General features: G+C 42.1%; 1 protein-coding gene across 2 annotated transcripts in view; it reads left to right on the top strand.

Moving 5' to 3' along the window:
- The window catches only part of MYH15 (myosin heavy chain 15), an 87,881-nt gene extending 70,537 nt beyond the window's left edge, over positions 1 to 17,344 (top strand). For both annotated transcript variants that reach the window (XM_033146686.1, XM_033146684.1), the window contains 9 exons: positions 5,321 to 5,436; positions 6,118 to 6,310; positions 7,620 to 7,823; positions 9,207 to 9,332; positions 10,173 to 10,343; positions 10,779 to 10,883; positions 11,604 to 11,699; positions 13,974 to 14,111; positions 17,207 to 17,344. In XM_033146686.1, coding sequence (XP_033002577.1) covers positions 5,321 to 5,436; positions 6,118 to 6,310; positions 7,620 to 7,823; positions 9,207 to 9,332; positions 10,173 to 10,343; positions 10,779 to 10,883; positions 11,604 to 11,699; positions 13,974 to 14,111; positions 17,207 to 17,224 — 1,167 coding nt within the window. In that variant the 3' untranslated portion in view covers positions 17,225 to 17,344. The remainder of the gene's footprint in view (positions 1 to 5,320; positions 5,437 to 6,117; positions 6,311 to 7,619; positions 7,824 to 9,206; positions 9,333 to 10,172; positions 10,344 to 10,778; positions 10,884 to 11,603; positions 11,700 to 13,973; positions 14,112 to 17,206) is intronic.
- The last annotated feature ends 441 nt before the right edge of the window (positions 17,345 to 17,785 follow it).

Here is a 17,785-nt window from a genome sequence, read left to right as displayed (position 1 = left end):
AGAAAAGGTGGAGGCGTGGCTGGCATGCATCCCAGGGGCATGGCACACTGCCTGCAGGGGCATGGCACGCATCCTGGCGGCGTGGCACGCTGCCTGTGGGGGTGTGGTGCCCAGCACGGGCAGGGGGGCAGCCGCGATGGCACCCCACCGGATTGCGCTGCCGATGGCAGTGTGCTCCCCCACCCCCATCTTCCTCCGCCAGTGCCCCCAAGACTATCATGAGATCATTGGTTCCCTGCAAAAGTAGGATGAGATTGAATATTTGAGGACTCTTGGATGCAGGCAAAATTCTAACACCTTTTGGGGAGAGTAGGGGCTTACCTTGAAATAAGAGCCTAGGATTTCTCTTCTCCTTTCTTTTAATTTTCTTTTATGCCTGGCCACTGTTTCAAGCTAACTACAGTCATCCATCAGCCTCATTCCCAGGAGTGTTTTTGGAGGGAGGAAAAATGGCCGCTTATATCTACTATGATACAGCCAATGCCATCAGGATAATGTGAGGACTGGAAAGCTAATATACCCCCCAAATCACTTTCATTTTTATGAAGCTAGAGTGAATATATTCTTAAAAGCCATCAGTTATTCTCATGAGCACCTGAAACGTTTTGGCTTCTCCACCTGGCACCTGCATTTTCTGTGATATCTGGAGGTTTGTTCAATGCACTGGAACATGATTTGTTTATATTGTGGAATAATTTATTATCACCAAGGGCATTTTCATGAATTAACCTTAAAGAATCACACATAATTAGCTTTTTTTAAAAAAAGTTCCATTTCTTCATCTGTTAGAAATGTTTGGAATACTTGAAAATAAGATTTAGCTTAAGCTATTTAATGTTTATCAAAATCTTTTATTTTATTTTTATATTGCAGGCTGTTTTGTATTTTGCAGGGATTTCCCCTCCAAATAAAAAGGTGTTGCTATCAGAGCAGAGGAACAGCATGTTTCATTCCACTGCTTTGAATAGCTAAGCATGATAGATGATAGATAGAAAATAGATAGATAGATAGATATATTATATTTATATATATAATATATATTGCGGATATACTCTAGCTGATTGGTCATAATGCATCAGTTTGTAGTGTGTTCAAGAGCTTTACCTTGACAGATCACGCTAGAACGTGCCATGGCAAATTAGTGCTAAAAGCAGCACGGCCGCAGATCTGAAAACAAAATGGAAGGGGAAGTGTTTTGCTCTTCCCCACTTCTTAAGCAGTGTGTCGTACTAACAGACCAACCCTATAGGTCTCCATTAACTGCAGAAATGCTTTCAATACATACTCCCAGCCCTTTAGCTGTTTGGATTGCACATATCATCCCACCCCTGGCCATTGCTGATGTATAATTTCTGCTTTTCTGTTGTGGCAGTATTGGGATTTAGGTGTTTTTTTTCTCAAGGGCTGCGCATTAGTAGTGGTGGTGGTGCTCATAGCTGTCAAGTTTCGGATTTGAAAATAAGGGATCAGCAGTCTCACCTATCCCGGGGACAGTCACATGTCAGTGGTGGTCGGAGCCAGAAGCAAAAGTGGGCGGAGCAGCAATGTAAACTCCAAGCGGGCTCGGGCTCGGAGCGGAGCAAAGAGGAGGGCAGCCATGTGCTCCGCGGGATGGAGCCCCATCGTCTTCTTGCCTGATCCCATCAAAACAGGACAGGAAGCAGCAGCTGCTGAAAGGCAGCCAGGCTCCGCCCGCCAGCTAACCCTATTGGCCGGCTGAGGGGCTTGGCGGGAACGGATAGGGGCTGATGCAGGGGAAGGAATACACCCCCCTGTGAGTGCGGGAAGCGGCTCCCACTTGCTTTGAGGGCTGAGGCTTTTCTCTCCAAGTAGGCGAGGTCATCCCACCCAGTCCCTGGCCAGCAGGGAAGGAGCTGCTTCCATTAAAAACGGGAAATTTAAGGGAAACAAAAAATAAGGGAGAGCAGCGGGAAACTGCTTAAAATAAGGGAGAATCCCGGGGGAAATGGGATACTTGACAGCACTGGTGCTGCTGGTAGGCCAGGGACTGGTGCTTGGAAACATCAAAGAAAGCTGCAAGCCATTTGGGAACATCCAATATCATTTACAAGGGTTGGTTGTTTTCCCCCCCAGTTGTCTGGTATTCCTGACTATCCACACTAAAGAGAACAGCTCCAAAGGCCTGATGCAGTCAAGCCTCATATCTTCTAAACTCTACCAGCACCCTGCTCTCCCTCTGCAAAAGCCCCATTACTCTGCTGTGGTAGTTATTGTACAGAAATCGGAACCCGGCTAGGCCATGCATCTTTCCCCTTGCTGACTCAAGATGGGGGAAGTTCACAGCCATTGCTTCTGAGCACTGTCCAAATATTAGAAAGCTTGAGTCAGTTGTAGATCACCAACAGTTTCAGTACAGGAATTATGTACCTTACTGCTTCCAGGATTTGAGACCCACCAAGAACAAATTATTTGCTTAGGATATGAGGCAGCCAGTATTAAGTGGCTGCCTTCTGATGCTAATTTAGTAGGAACCCCTCCTTTCCCCTCTTGCACAAATGGGTTTTTATTAGGAAGCGCATGAGTGAAATATTACTTATGCAAATAGTGCATGATGTATTTGTATGTGTGTATTTTCGCTGGCTATTATCCTGGAGTAAAAAAACCCCTCTATCCTTCATAGAACGTTTCAAAATTCTCTGGCTTTTGTCACAATCCAAAAGCAATATTGGACAGCATTCAACCAGATATTGCCCCTATCTTTTATTTCTAAAGGTAGTAGATGCCAAACCATATCCAATAACTATATAAAGACCTTATTTGATTCTGGCTGACAGATTGTTTAAATCAGGTAAATGTGTTGCTTCATTTGCACTGCTTTTGCTAATAACTGAATGGCACAGATTTCCCAGATGGCATCTGCTGATGACTGGATAGTCAAGAACTCCACACACCCTGACTGATCTTCATATTGTGGGCAATGATTATCTAGTGCATACTAAGGTGGCATAAACTGACTGTACACAAAGAAGAACAAATTTCCATTTTTATGGATCTTGAGGGAGAATTAAACAGCCCTTAGACTGAGCCCCTATAACCCATTAACCTTATTTACCGTATAGATTTAGCTCCACAACACTCTTACATTCACAAACACGCACAGTCCAGCCAAATCTCCATGTCTTTTGCAGTCCCTAGTCTGCAGAAATGCCAAGTTCTTCCTCGACTTATCTCAGTGTCAGTCCCCGAACCCCCAGCCTTACCACTTAAGTTTTTCCTTTTTTATCACCTTCCATGCCTCTTTGCTTCTCAGCTGATGGAGGGGAGAACTCTTATGCATGTTTAATATAAACTCTGCAAAAAGATTGTGCAAGGAGAGGGGAAAGAGATGAACTCGAAGGCCAAAACAGACATGACAGTGCAATCTTATACCTGTCTACTCAGGTATAAGATTGCAATGCTCACTGATTGCAATGAAGTTTAATCCCAGATTCCCAGGTATGTATGTGAAGGATTGCAGGTGAAATGTGTGAATGCATTTAATATAATCCCCCCCTCCAACTTTAACAACAGTAGCTGCGGGGAAGAGTTATTCTTTCCAGTCTCACTTCTTAAGAGCCTGCCACAAAATCCCGTATCATAGAAGTTGAAACTGGAGCAAATTACATCAATTCTTTCTTCTTATTGATATTTTAGGGGATCAATAAGAAGTCTTGTCTGCTAGAGAGGATGTTTGCGCGAGAATAAAACGAAAGACTGTAACTTACCTCTTGAGTCCCCCACCTGAGTCCACTGATGTAGATATTAGAACAACACAAGCAGTGTCTTACACGAGGCAAGTTCCCGGAGCACCCTTTGCTGAAGGAAAATACTCTAGCAAAGCTGTGCTGGTGCTACTTATGAAGCTGCTCTGACATCACTTTGGTTGCTACCCGATGCTCATTAACCCAAGAACAGCGCTGGTGGAAGACATTGCACCGACTGAGGTGGGCTGTTGCCACTGTCTTCCTCCTCTGTCTCCACTGCAGCTGCCGCCTCCTGTCCTGCATTAACATGCAGGCTCACCTAGTCAAACACTTGCTGACAGCAGCATAAGAATCACTTCTAAGATAACCGGGATCACCACATGCCTCAGTGTCAAACTCTAAGAAAGAGGTCCTTCATCAGAGCAAAGCATTGTTTGCTGGGTGGCCCCAGAGAGTGCTTGTGCTGCCCCTGCTTTGCCACAGTTGTGGAAATTATGGCTGAATACTGTTTACGGAAACCTGTGGCCCTCCAGGTGTTGTTGGACTTCAGCAAGCCCCAGTCAGCACAGCTAATGGCCCAAGATGGCGGAAGTTGTAGTCCAATAGCATCTGGGGGGGGGCACAGACTTCCCATTGCTGCTTTAAAATTTAAGTACCCTAGGCCATCCCACCCACATTGCTGCAATCTTAGGAAGGGGAGATGTAGGCCTGGGCTCCACTTCCCTGCAAAAGCAGCAGTGCCTCATAGTGGATTGGTGACTAGGTGGCAACTGCAGTGGTGACAGCAGCAATGGCAGGTTCATCTGCCACCTGAACCACACAGCTAATGCTAGGGCTAGCCCTGAGTCAAGGGTGCTCCCCAGCCAAAAGAATGCACACGGCATATAGTTAACTCTTTATTTTCAAAGCTCACACAGTAGGCTCCAAGTACCACACATGCCAGTTTAGCATCTAGGCAGCTATTCCCAGGTCTAAGCTCTATGGAGCAGTTGCAGCAACAGGGAGCCATGTCCCCTCCACCAGCTTATGTATCTTCCCCCAACAAGCTGCGCACACACAGCCAGAGACTGCACCTGTGTGGAAGCTGCTACTGCTCTTCTCACTTCCACCCGCTCCTGATTCTGGGAGACAGTGGTGCAGGAGAGGGTGAGGAAGGACCCAGCTCTTCACTTGCCTGAACCACCTGTTCTTCCTCTAGCTCTGAATCTTCCCTTGCTTCTGACTCTTGCCATCATTGTACCCCTCTCCTGAGTCAGACTTTCCCGGTGCACATTCATGAGAGTCCTACCAGTCCCTGACTCCCTGCCTGAGAAATGCAGTGCAATCCTATAGATGACTATTTGGGTTAAGTCTCACCGAATTCATTGGGAGATACTTCCAAGTGACCATACATAGGATTGCATACCTAAGTCCCTTTGTGCACAATGGGACTTACTTCTGAGTAGACATACATAGGATTGCACTGTTAGGGTGTGATAAACATAGCTGTTGATATCCCTTGATTCTCACTCCTAGAGACCCATGCAGCTCCATTGCACAATTAAACATAGGATTAGGCTACACATTTCAAAGTTATTATCTCTGTGTTGTTAACATGCATTACATATATATTTTAGGGGGCTCTGGAACATGAAGAAAGCAAGACATTGCGTTTTCAACTGGAACTTTCCCAAATTAAAGCAGACTTTGAAAGAAAACTGGCAGAAAAAGATGAAGAAGTTGAAAATTTCAGGTATAGTATGCACACAAGGCAGTTAATAGAGCCAAGTTGTATATGAAGTGTGATTTTAAAAAAGAACAGAGTTGGAACTAAAAGAAAACAAGATTTCTAGTTTTAGTATTTCTCGGCATCCAGAGTAGGTTAACTGAATTTAGATACAATTTAAACTAATGAGACAAACTTGAATTATGAATATCTCCCCCCCCCATGGAATTCAATAGGACCTAATGTAGTCTGGCTCCCACACAGGTTTTTTGTTTCTTTTAAAGAACTAGACACAAATGATCTGTGTGTCTCTTACCAATCATCAGAATTTCTCAAACTTGTCCTGGCAGTAACACATTATGTAGAAGAGGGCAATTTTCTTCTGCTTATGTATCTGTTTTGCCATCTGTACATGCTGTCTTAATTTGCAAGAATGTTGTTAAGGCTGATTGATAATTACTGTCTGCACAATATGTTGACAAAAGATACATTAATAAACAAGAGGCAATAAACAAAACAAAACAAAAACCTGGAATCTTTCACAGTTGAGAGTATTTCAGGGAAGAGATTCAAAATGAAATGATTTTACAGAGAAAAGTAAGAAGATCTGGAGATGGGTATGGAGCACAGGGCACTGCTTGAAGTTGGAAATTAGGAAAAGAGAAGCCTGTGCCCACATTTGCTTACATAACATGATTTCAAAATCAGGAGAAACCAGCAACGTGCCATAGACACATTACAGTCCACCTTGGATTCGGAAGCCAAGAGTAGAAATGAGGCCGTCCGAATGAAGAAGAAGATGGAAGGAGACCTCAACGAGATGGAAATCCAGCTCAGCCATGCTAACCGGCATGCCTCTGAGGCAACAAAGACCACACGCATCCTTCAGGCTCAAATAAAGGTACTTCTTGTTGCTTGTGGGACCTGTGCATTAACAAAAAATATTCTGAGCGATTGCACTCAAAATAATGATAATTATAATAATGATAATGATAATATTTATACCCCACCCATCTGGCTGGGTTTCCCCAGCCACTCTGGCTGACTCCCAACATAATATTATTTTAAAAAATCAAACATTAAAAACTTCCCTAAACAGGGCTGCCTTCAGATGTCTTCTAAAAGTCAGATAGTTGTTTATTTCCTTGACATCTGACGGGAAGGTGTTCCACAGGGCGGGCGCCACTACCGAGAAGGCCCTCCGCCTGGTTCCCTTTAACCTCACTTCTTGCAGTGAGGCAGGCATAGGCAAACTCGGCCCTCCAGATGTTTTTGCCTACAACTCCCATGATCCCTAGCTAACAGGACCAGTGGGCAGGAATGATGGGAATTGTAGTCCCAAAAATCTGGAGGTCCGAGTTTGCCTATGCCTGCAGTGAGAGAAGCGCCAGAAGGCCCTCAGAGCTGGACCTCAATGTCCTGGCTGAACGATGGGGGTGGAGATGCTCCTTCAGCTTCAAACTGATGGTTAGAAGGCAAACAAGAGGTTACCTTTCCCTTGTAGTGCAAAAATGGTTTCTGGGGAATACTTGCAACCTAGGGAGAATGTGAGGGAAGGTGTTTAACCTTTTCCTGTCCTCTTCCCCATGCTGATTTTATTGAGCATTCATTCTGAGTTGTTTGCAAGGCGATTATATAACAATGAGCATCCTTATTTGCTTCTAGGGTGTTTATATGCCTTCATGTTAACCATTCCATACATTTCAATGCAGTTCCCCATCACTTTCCTAACAGCAAAAAGTCCATTGCAAAGAAAAGTGGATTTGTTGTGCTAGGTAGGGATAGGGAACCTCCGGTCCACAGTCTGATTAGGTCTGCCAGGTCTACCCATTTGGCCCACCAGGTCATTTTGGCCAAGCCACGACCATCTGCCCTACACCTGACATCATATATGGTAAAGGTGAAAACCACGTATGGGACAGGTGAAACCACAGTAGGAAAATGAAAGGTGGTTCCAGGCACTCCTGGCCTGGATCAGGGGTGCCTGCGAAGCCCTTTGAAGCTCCAAGCATCAGCTGACTGCCAGGGCTTCAAAGCACAGTGCGCCCTTGGTTGAGGAATAGGATTCCCTGCACTGCAATACAGTCAATCCTAACCCTGAAAGACAGCGATATGGGTGATCCCATCTGTAAGATTCTTTCTCTGCATAATAGGAGTAAAGCCTGACTTCATTGGGCCCAGTATGTGAGCATGCTGCTGTTTTTCTTCAGGAACTGCAAGTACAACTTGATGATTCAACACACCTGAATGAAGACTTCAAAGAGCAGCTGGCAGTCACTGACCGACGTAACACTCTCCTCCAATCCGAGCTGGATGAGCTCAGGGCTCTGCTGGACCAGACAGAACGTGGCCGTAAATTGGCAGAGCAGGAGCTGCTGGAAGCCACTGAACGTGTGAACCTTCTGCACACCCAGGTTGTTATGTCAAACGTTGTTTCCCTAACCTGCCGCACCCCCCCCCCCATCACATTAGATCATAAACCAGACATTATTACATAGAGTAGTGATTCAGAGCAATGCAGGTTTCAGAGAAAGTATGACCTCATTACCAAGGGTACACAAAGACTGTTCATTCTTGAGGGGTGAAATAAATTAAAGTGCAAAACAGTAATTTTAACGCATTTATAGTTCGAAAGCCTCTAGATAAAAGAAAAATGGCTTTGCTTAACATTTCTGTGACATCTACCACCTTTTAAAATTGTCTAGTTTGCCTCCCATTGTGCTCTCTTTCTGTCAAAATGATCTCTTTCATGATTTTACTCTTCGCTTATCCCAGTCTCTGCTACAATAACATTAAAGACCTATCCCTGTCAAGGGAGAGTAGAGTATTCACCCAGGTTCCATTGTTTTTAAATTGGCCTTACCTATATTGTAAAGATTGAACTGGGCCTTAGAGTGTACTGTTCTCAATAAATATAGCCTTTCTTTATTGCTAAAAATGTCTTCAATGTCCACGTTTCAAAAATATGACACCAACCACTACTTCTGAGAACTTTCCAATATGAAACAGCTGAGTTGATAGTAAAACATTAGCCGTTTTGGCACAGACATTATGTTCCTTATTACTGTTGTCAACCATACTCAGATCAGGACATGATCCAGTCAATATTAGTTACCTTTAAATCCAATTATTTTAGCAGGTAACAGTTAATTGTAATTCTTTCTTATGGAAATAATGAGATTTACAAATGCATCATTTTGGCTCAATCACACTCTAGCTCTCTCCTTCACAGATTAGCATAAAACTATCTGTCCAATACTGATTGTGTGCTTAATTATCCAGAGAAGTGGGTTAAGTGACATTCGGGTTATTTTGATGAGGGATGCTTTTGAATGTCATTTTTTTCACGTCAGGTATAAAAAGCAAAGACTTTCCTACACTACTGAATTAATTTCTCTCATAAATTCTGATGCTGAAAGCAGAGGGCAATATTCAATGTTAATCTTACTCAGAGTAGACCCATTTAAATCAATGCCTTTAAGCTGCATGTCCATACATTTCACTAGGTCTATTCTGAGTATGACCAATGGTAGATATCACTCTGATTCTATCTTAAAACAAAAACGTGACACTATACTTTTGGTTTGTTCTATATTGCTAATTCTATTGTCTGCCTAGGAACTACAAAGATAGTTAATGACACACATTTTCTTGTGCACCCAAGTATAATTTGTGAATTATACCCACCCCCCCCCCCCCCAGGTACAATGTGTGAATAGCCTCAGTGTAGCACTAGTCCTAGAAGTTGATAAAGATGATCTTGTGTCCCTGAAGGATCTTCCTTTCTCCTCTTCCAGAATACAAGCCTGATAAACCAGAAGAAGAAGCTGGAGACTGATATCTCTCAAATGCAAAATGAAGTGGAGGAAGCCATCCAGGAGTGCAGGAATGCCGAAGAAAAGGCCAAAAAAGCAATCACTGATGTAAGTAGACAGCTTATTCCTGCTTGCACAGATGTCCAGTTTTATTCTTCCTGGTTTGCTGATCTTTCGTTGCCCATGGTTTTCGTTTCTGAATCAAGTACTGCTTTGCACGCTGGCAAGTCAGGGATTGTGAAAATTTATTTATTTAGATTCACTAGCAGTGGTGATCTGTTGCCTTCAGAGGTCATATATGTTAGAACAACTGTCATAATTCAGAAGAATGTTTGGCATTTTTGTAGCGAAAGTGACCTTTTCTCCCCATATATCTTCATGCAGATTGGCTTTCACTGCATTTCAAAAACCCAGATGTGAAATTTGGAGAAAACTTGTAGAATAACAGCGGTGTTCCTAAATTGGGTGGGAGAAGCATTTGCCTCTCTGAAATATTAACTGTGTCTGTTTCGGATTTTTCCTATTGTCAACTCTCATAATAATTACAAATGTGCTCAGTTACAGCTTAAATAGAAGATGGCTCAAGTGTAGGGATATCATAAAGTGATATCCGTATATAATACCTATGTGTACAACAACTCACTTTGTGCTTAACTATACTACATGAAGTTATAAATAAAATTTTAGACCATGGGCTCATCCAGCCTTGTGATTTGGAGAAAGTAATGGTTCATTACTTTCTCCAGATCGAGAGAACCTGTGATCCACCAAATGCTGTTGGACTCCAACTCCCATTGGCCCCAGCCAGCATGTCCAATGGTCATGCATGATAGGATTTGTAGCCCTTCCTCCTGTTGTAGATATTCTCCAGGATTTTGTAGTTGTCTCAAAATTATTGGGACTCATTGTTTGTTTGGGGTGGCATCTCACACATTTATGTTATTATAGGCAGCAATGATGGCTGAAGAACTGAAAAAGGAGCAAGACACCAGTGCTCACTTGGAGAGAATGAAAAAGAACATGGAACAGACCATTAAAGATCTACAGAAGAGACTGGACGAAGCAGAGCAAATTGCTCTAAAAGGGGGAAAGAAGCAGATTCAAAAGTTGGAATCCAGGGTAGGCTTCTAAGAGTCCACCTTTAGAAGCTGTTGTGTCAGCTCCCTTGGAAAATGGTTGGCATTTTTAAAATGGGAGTTCAGTTCTGGCTAGTATAAGACTACTTTTTAATCCAGGAAAATCTTCTCAAAAGTCAGAGGTCGTCTTATACACCAGGTGGAGAATCTGCGGTCGAGTATATCTCAAACTCTATATTTTAACTGGAAAAGTTGGGGGTCGTCTTATACGCCGGAAAATACGGCAGTAATGTTTTATTTTGAAATGCTAAGTGCAGGAGAATGATGTAAAGGAGCACTCAATATAACGTGCCAAAAGCTTTTGAACACATATTTATAAAGCACATTCTGAAGACCTATTGCTAAGACTAAGTTCTTTGAGCTATTCCTATGAGGCAGAGCCCAACAGGAGCACATAAATGCTTTTGATTCTGTGCAGGTCCGCGAGCTGGAAAATGAACTAGAGGCAGAAGCCCGCCGCAATACGGAATCTCAGAAAGGAGTGCGCAAATATGAAAGGCGCATCAAAGAGCTGACATACCAGGTAATAATAATTAAAGTGGGTGAGCTGAAATATTGCGCTAGGACAAATACACATAATTTCCAATCACAGAAACGTATTCTGATGTAAAGCAGCATTACCAAAGACTTCATATATTATAGGCAGCAGCTAACAGCCTGCAGGCAATTCTCTACCACTTTTCTTTTCCTTCTGGCTCTTTCATCTCCATGCTGACTAAAATAGCTTTGTGGGATGAAGGACAGAAAGATGTCTGAGTCAAAGGAGGAAATGTTATTATCTCACCAGCATTCTTCAGTTTCTGTCTCCTCATCTGCCTGAACCTCTGACTCATTCCAGGAAACACTGAAGTAAGGAAATGAGAATGAGGATTGGTGGCTGAGAGGTCAGTGGAATTCTCCAAGCATCCCTATAGCTGGTATATTACAGCTGATAAGAGTACCAGACTAGCAAAATTTGGGTTCGAAATCTTTGCTCAACCACACATTTTTTTCCTGGGTGAAGTTCACTGTGCAACTCACTATCAGCAGAAACCTCAACAGGATGTCTGTGAGATAAAATGCAGTGACCCAATTTAAGTCATCCAGAGCTCATTGGAGGAAGGGTAGGATAAAAATTAGATAGATAGAGTCTCTGAGTTCCATAATTCTAGATTTCCAGTGAAACAAACTATCTAACTCTGAGGAGTGGGTGGTTGCCAAGTTAACACTTAACTTATTTTTTCCCCCTATTTGTTCTACGAAGGCAGAAGAAGACAAGAAGAACTTAACAAGGATGCAGGAGCTGATTGATAAGCTGCAGGTGAAAGTGAAAAGCTACAAGCATCAGGCAGAAGAAGCTGTAAGTTGGTACAGTGTAATGTGTGGCTCTTATCAAATCAGTAATCCACCTAATTTCTGACTGGAGTTGTATTATTCAAACTGGGGAAGGAAGACAAACTGCTGGTGTGTGACAACAACATTGCACAGACAGGTATCATCAAATCACCTCAGAATCCTGAATATTGCAGCAATTTTTGTTCCCTTTTTTGAAAAGCACATTTCTTCTACCTTCAAAAGCATGGAGGAAAGTTTAGAGGGTACATGTAAATCTCCTACTAAAGATTTTGAAAACCATGGGGCACAGAGAGCTGTGTCATTGCTTTGATCCTAAGTCCAGAATGTTTCCAAACTCCAATTTTTAAAATGGTTTTCTTTTCCTCAGCCACACTAGACCTTTCCAAAACATCTAATTTTACAACAAGAAAAACTTGAATTGGAAGCACAAATAAGTTAGGCACAGTTACTTAATTTTGTTCAGTTTTCATAAATGGTGTTGATGGGTTGTTGTTTTTTTAAGAGCACAGCACAGAAGCTTCTCAGTTTTTGAATATTTGGTGTATTTGTTTTTTTATTTAAAAAATCCCATCTCCTCCCCCTAAGAAATAAGGATGCAGACCTTCAGCAAATTGCTGTATTGTGAAGCACCCCTATTCACTGTCAATCATGCCTCATTCCGTCAGACTTCATTCCATGTTCCTCCTCCCTGCTAGGTTTCTATGTATACCTCTCCCCCGCCTTGGAAAAATGGTTAGGCAGCATTTCATGGTCACTGGGCACACTCAGTCCTGACTAGGCTGTCTTGATAGGTTCTCCCAACCTTAGAGGCCACTTTCTCAAGATATTTTGTACTCCTGGAACCTTGCATGTTCCTTCTCATCTGCTGGTGCTGCTGTCTTTTGTGGGAGTGGTGCAGTTTTGGCTTCATACACAACAGCACGCATGCTGCATCTCTTACCAAAAACAAAGAGGATGGTGTTTCCGCTGCATTCCATTATCTACAACAAATCTAAATACAGTTTCATCTCACAGAATGGAAAATGAACCATACTTTGGTACAGAATCATTTGTCTAGGCATTCCAGTGCTTGACAAAATGATGCCGCTGTCAGAAAACATATCACTCTGTATTCCCATTTTCGCTTCAGTGAATACCACAGACAGATCTTCTGACTTAATGCACTAAAGATCTGAAACAAAGTAGTATGTGTTTACTAAAAGTGTCTCAATGTATTTGGAGTTCCATAGCACAGCCACTGGCTGTACAAGCAACTTTCACGTGGCTTTCTGCCTAGAATGAGAGTTCTCAAAGGGCGAGGCAGGCCTACTTACAACAGTGAAATCTGTTGCTGAGCATTCCTGTAAACTCAGATGTTTACATTTCTGGATTAAGTCACAAGGCTGATTATGGAACTGTTTATGGATTCTATGGATATTTCTTTCCCAACTTGGTGTCTTCTAGATATTCTTGGATTCCATTATCCCTGACTTTACTTCTCTCTTAAATTCATATCTTAAGTTCCACATCTCCACATCAGTCTGCAATTTTTTTAAAGTCTTTGTGGAAGCACACCAGCATTTTAGTGTGAATTTCTCCTAATTTACATTTTTAATATGCCAGTTTGCCTAAAATACACATTTTTGCAAAATAATTTCCCCATAACATGGTTATGTTATGTTTACTAATGCATTTATTTTTATGGACATTTTACTAGTTATATGCATGTTTGTACACATTACGTGGCTAGAGACTGCATTGCCAAAGTTGGATATGTGCGAATTTCAAAGGATGAGTGTTTCAGTTAATGTATTATTTTGGAAAGTGGCTCATTTTTAAATGTAAACTGAATCAGATTTCTCTTCCATCCCTATCTTTAACTGTTTGCCATGCTGGCTGGAGATGATGGGAGTTGTAGTCCAATAACATCTAGAGGGCATCAAAGGTTGCATTATTTAGTCGCGGAGGCCTTTGTGATAATAGCACAACTTGAGGGTCTAGACTCGAGCAATTTGCTATTACTTCACCACAGAATGTGGAATTTTTCTACGCTGTTTGCTTTCCAACTAAAGGCTTGAAATCATTACCTGCCATCTACAAAACACTTTCACTGATCACTGATGGCCTCCCAGATAGACTTTTAAAGATGGAATTGCTTTTCCTGTGTAGCAAATCCCACAAAGTTCCATGAAATGTTTACCATTGATTCACACGTGCTTTTCACAAGTAGTGGAAGGTCCACTACTTGCTAGACTATGGAGGCAAAGCACTTTCAATGTTCTTTTGTCCCTCCTACCAGGAAGCTCAAGCCAACCAGTACCTTACAAAGTACAGGAAGCAGCAGCATGAGTTGGATGATGCTGAAGAACGAGCCGAAATAGCTGAATCCCAGGTCAATAAGCTCAGGACCAAGTCAAGAGATATTGGCATAAAAAAGGTATGTCAAGCGAATCAGGGGAGAATGTTTCTGGTAGAACCTTCAGAAAAGCAGGGCAGGATGTTGGAGTGAAGTGAGGATTTCATGGGCCTGCATCTCAGACAACCCATCTATGTGCCTGAATACTTGGAATAGTCTTTCCTATTTCTCCTCTGCCTGCCCAGTTTGGGAGAAGGGGCAGCAATTCCAGCCTGATGGGTTGACTCCTGAGGTCCCAAAATGCAGCCAAGAACCACTGAAGGCTGAATCTTTCTTGACAGTTTACAGCCGAGCAAGGTGTGCAGCAAAGAACACTACAAAGGCACAGCTGTGAATGAAACACTGCAGATTGCAGGAAGCCATTCTGTTGTGGAATGCTTGTTATTCCAAGCCAAACTGCATGGTATCAATACATTAATTTAGTCTAGGCAAAATCAGATAATGCCCAACACATATTAATCACTCAAACTCTATGTTTTGCCCATGTAATGATGCCTTCGAACCTACTGTAATTAATATAAGAATTAATCCTCAAAGGTGCAATCCAGATCTATTAAAATCAATGTGGAGGGTTGACAATGATTTTGTTAGGATTTGGATTACATCCTAAAACCAGCTAAAACTAGCAGTTAACAACCTTGGCACTGGCTTATTTGCATTATTTTGGCAGCTGCAACTCATAGTTTCTGGTTATATCAACATTATTTTCTCTAATGATGGGTATTGAGAAAAATCTTATTCAGTAATATAAACGAAAGCCCCCATATAAAAGTAGAGGCTAAGGAGGGAGCCTGTTCTGGCCGACATCCATATTGCATAATCCTATGATGCTGTTGTCATGGCCACCATTCTGGGAGCTACACAGGGTGACACTAAGGTAGAAAACATAATCGCTTTCAACCTGAGTGAAGCAGCAAAACTTCCACCTTCACATGATGTCTGTAATAGTCAGAGACTCACAACCATTTCCACTGCAGGTGAGGAAAGTGCCCACATTGCCTGTTGCGTCTTGTTACAAGCAGTTACAACGCTATAATAAATCCCTGTTGTGATTTTGTAATGCACAGTGGAGGTGGCAGTTCCTAGCAATTTTTGGAAACTTGGAGGCGGATAACTTTTTCCCCCAAATCAAAACCATTTAGCTCTTCTTCCTGTTTTTCAAACATTACCAAAAGAATGCTACTCACAAGTAGAAGTGCATTTCCGCATGCAGGTCAAGCAGTGCTAAATGCTGATGTTGGACAGGGGACAAGACCTGGTTAATAGATGTGGAACTATGTACATGCCATCATTCAAACATATGAAAATATTAAGACATTGCCTGCTTCTGCTCTTAGAAATAAATCCTGTGGGGTAAGCATAATATATGTAGCTATAAGCCATTATCACGCTTTTGCCTTTTAGGGTTCCCAAACCGAGAGAGGTGACACAGTAAACAATAATCACATGCATGGTAGGCTTATCATTATGCAAAAAATATTAATAGAATTCTTCCAGAAGTTTTTCAGGCGACAAGAAAAACAACACTCCACCAAACACCCAAAGCCAAGTTTTAGTAAAGAGATTTATCCTTCATTTTACTTTTCCACATTTGTTTGGGCAGCAGAAATCCATGCAGATAAAATGCAAATAGAAAACACATTTTTTTTAAAAAAAAATTCTTAATACATCAGGCCACTTGATATCTTGAAAACTGAGGTTATTCATAATTCGTACATTTTAACCCTGCCAGTACCTAATATCTGAAGAAACATGCTTTTTAATAAGGTAGAGGAAGCTGCAACTTTGTTTATCACCACAACACTAGACCCTTACTCAGCACCTCCATTCCACACAGTTCTTAAAGATACAGATTCCCTTTCAAAGACAGGAAAACTTTCTGCCCAAATGTTTTCAGAATATCCCATGGTATGTGGGCAGACTGGCTCAATAAGTCCCCTTCATAGCCTCATCCCCTACAGTGCAGTTTACATAGAATCATAGAATTGTAGAGTGGGAATGGAGCCCGAGAGTCATCTAGTCCAACCCCCTGTAATGCAGGAATCTCAGCCATTCAACCTCTGTTCAAAAACCTCCAAGGAAGGAAAGTCCTCCACTTTCCAAGGGAGTCTCTTCCCCTGTCAAACAGCTCTTACTATCAGAAAATACTGCCTGAAGTTTAGTCAGAATCCCCTTTCTTATAACTCGAATCCATTGGTTCAAGTTCTACCCTCCAGAGCAGGAGAAAACAAGCTTGCTCCGTCTTCCAAACTTGCCCTTGGTTACCTATACATCTGCTTCCTGTACACTTGGCCCTCTTACATGTAATGTACCGTAATCAAGTAGAACAAACATGTGTGGGGCAGGGATAGCAAGCTCCACCCCTGACTTGCACATCAGAAGAGAATGGGCACTCACCTCAATTCTGGTTGGGCAGCGGTTGCAGCTCAACCCAGTGCTCCCCGGGACACAATGGAAAACATTATTTTCCCCATGGCTGGCCGGTGTAATCCTCCCTGGCTGGCTGAAAGGGCTTGTGGGATTGCCCACCAAAATTTCCATTTGAACTGGCCAATTGCGGGGAGGTAAAGCAGCAGACCAGAGTAAAGAATAAATTAGTTGAACTTAATGGAAGTTATGACTAATCTGTCCCATTGATTTCGGTGGGAATGATGTTCAAGGAACAATGCAATTCTGCACATGTCTACTGAGAAGTATGCTCCATTGTGCAAAATGGGTCTTACTGCCAAGAAAGTGGGGATGAGATTTCAGCGTAACGCCACCTTCCTACAGTTCACATAGTGCTTTATATGCAAATCATCACTGGATGCCACAGCCATGAGGTGGTGTACCATTCCTCATGGATGCTACTGTACATTCTTAATTTTGTACTTAGCTATGTGCAAACGACGTGTTGTGCCCTGGTACTTTTTGAAACCTTGTAAGACATTCTGCGTTGCACTTCTATCTATATTGTATATTTTCCTACACAAAAATGCATTTCACATAGGAAATTCAGGATGAATTCAGTGGGCCATCTTTACTAGGAAGTGTGTAAAGGATTGATGCTTTAAAAAGCCATGCAGTCATTTCTGTTGAGCCTAAACTGTGTTGTCATATTTTATAATGTATTTCAGGTTCACGATGAGGAGTAAACCTATTATGCCTTGAGTAGCTGCTGGCTAGACTGGTTCTTGCATAGAAACCAGCAGCCCACCGCTGAAGCAGAAGAAAATAGGCATCTTAACAAATAAACAAATATCAAATTAAAATCTGCTGATGCCCTTGTTATATGTGTTTTCAGTTATGTTTCGCAAGGCTTGGTATTTGGATGTGAAAAAACAATTTCAGCACTTTTTATTAGTATTTAGGATGTTGGAGATGAAGTGCAGATTTCACGGGAAAACATGTTTTGTGGAATCCCCATTGAAATATCTGGAAATTGCTTAATGACTGCCTTTTGATGTGGCTTGTACAGGACAGATTTCAACCACTGCCCTAGACCTATGAGTCAGATAGCTTCTTATTCATGATCTAGAGGTGGTCATCTGGTTTAAAGGCACAGTAAAGCATACTAAATGCTCCCATGCCAAGCTTCTGTTTTTGGAAACGCAAGAAATTCAAAGAAGGTGAGCTATAGCTTTTTTTTTTTTTTTTTTAAAGTCCCTTTGAAGACTTTGTAATGAGTTACCTTAGCAAAGAGCAGTCTGTCACAT

Source organism: Lacerta agilis, chromosome 4, assembly GCF_009819535.1.
Source record: "Lacerta agilis isolate rLacAgi1 chromosome 4, rLacAgi1.pri, whole genome shotgun sequence".
In the NCBI taxonomy this organism is placed as follows: Eukaryota; Metazoa; Chordata; class Lepidosauria; order Squamata; family Lacertidae; genus Lacerta; species Lacerta agilis.
Note: the sequence above shows the minus strand (reverse complement) of the source record. Positions and strands in the feature narration are given on the sequence as shown.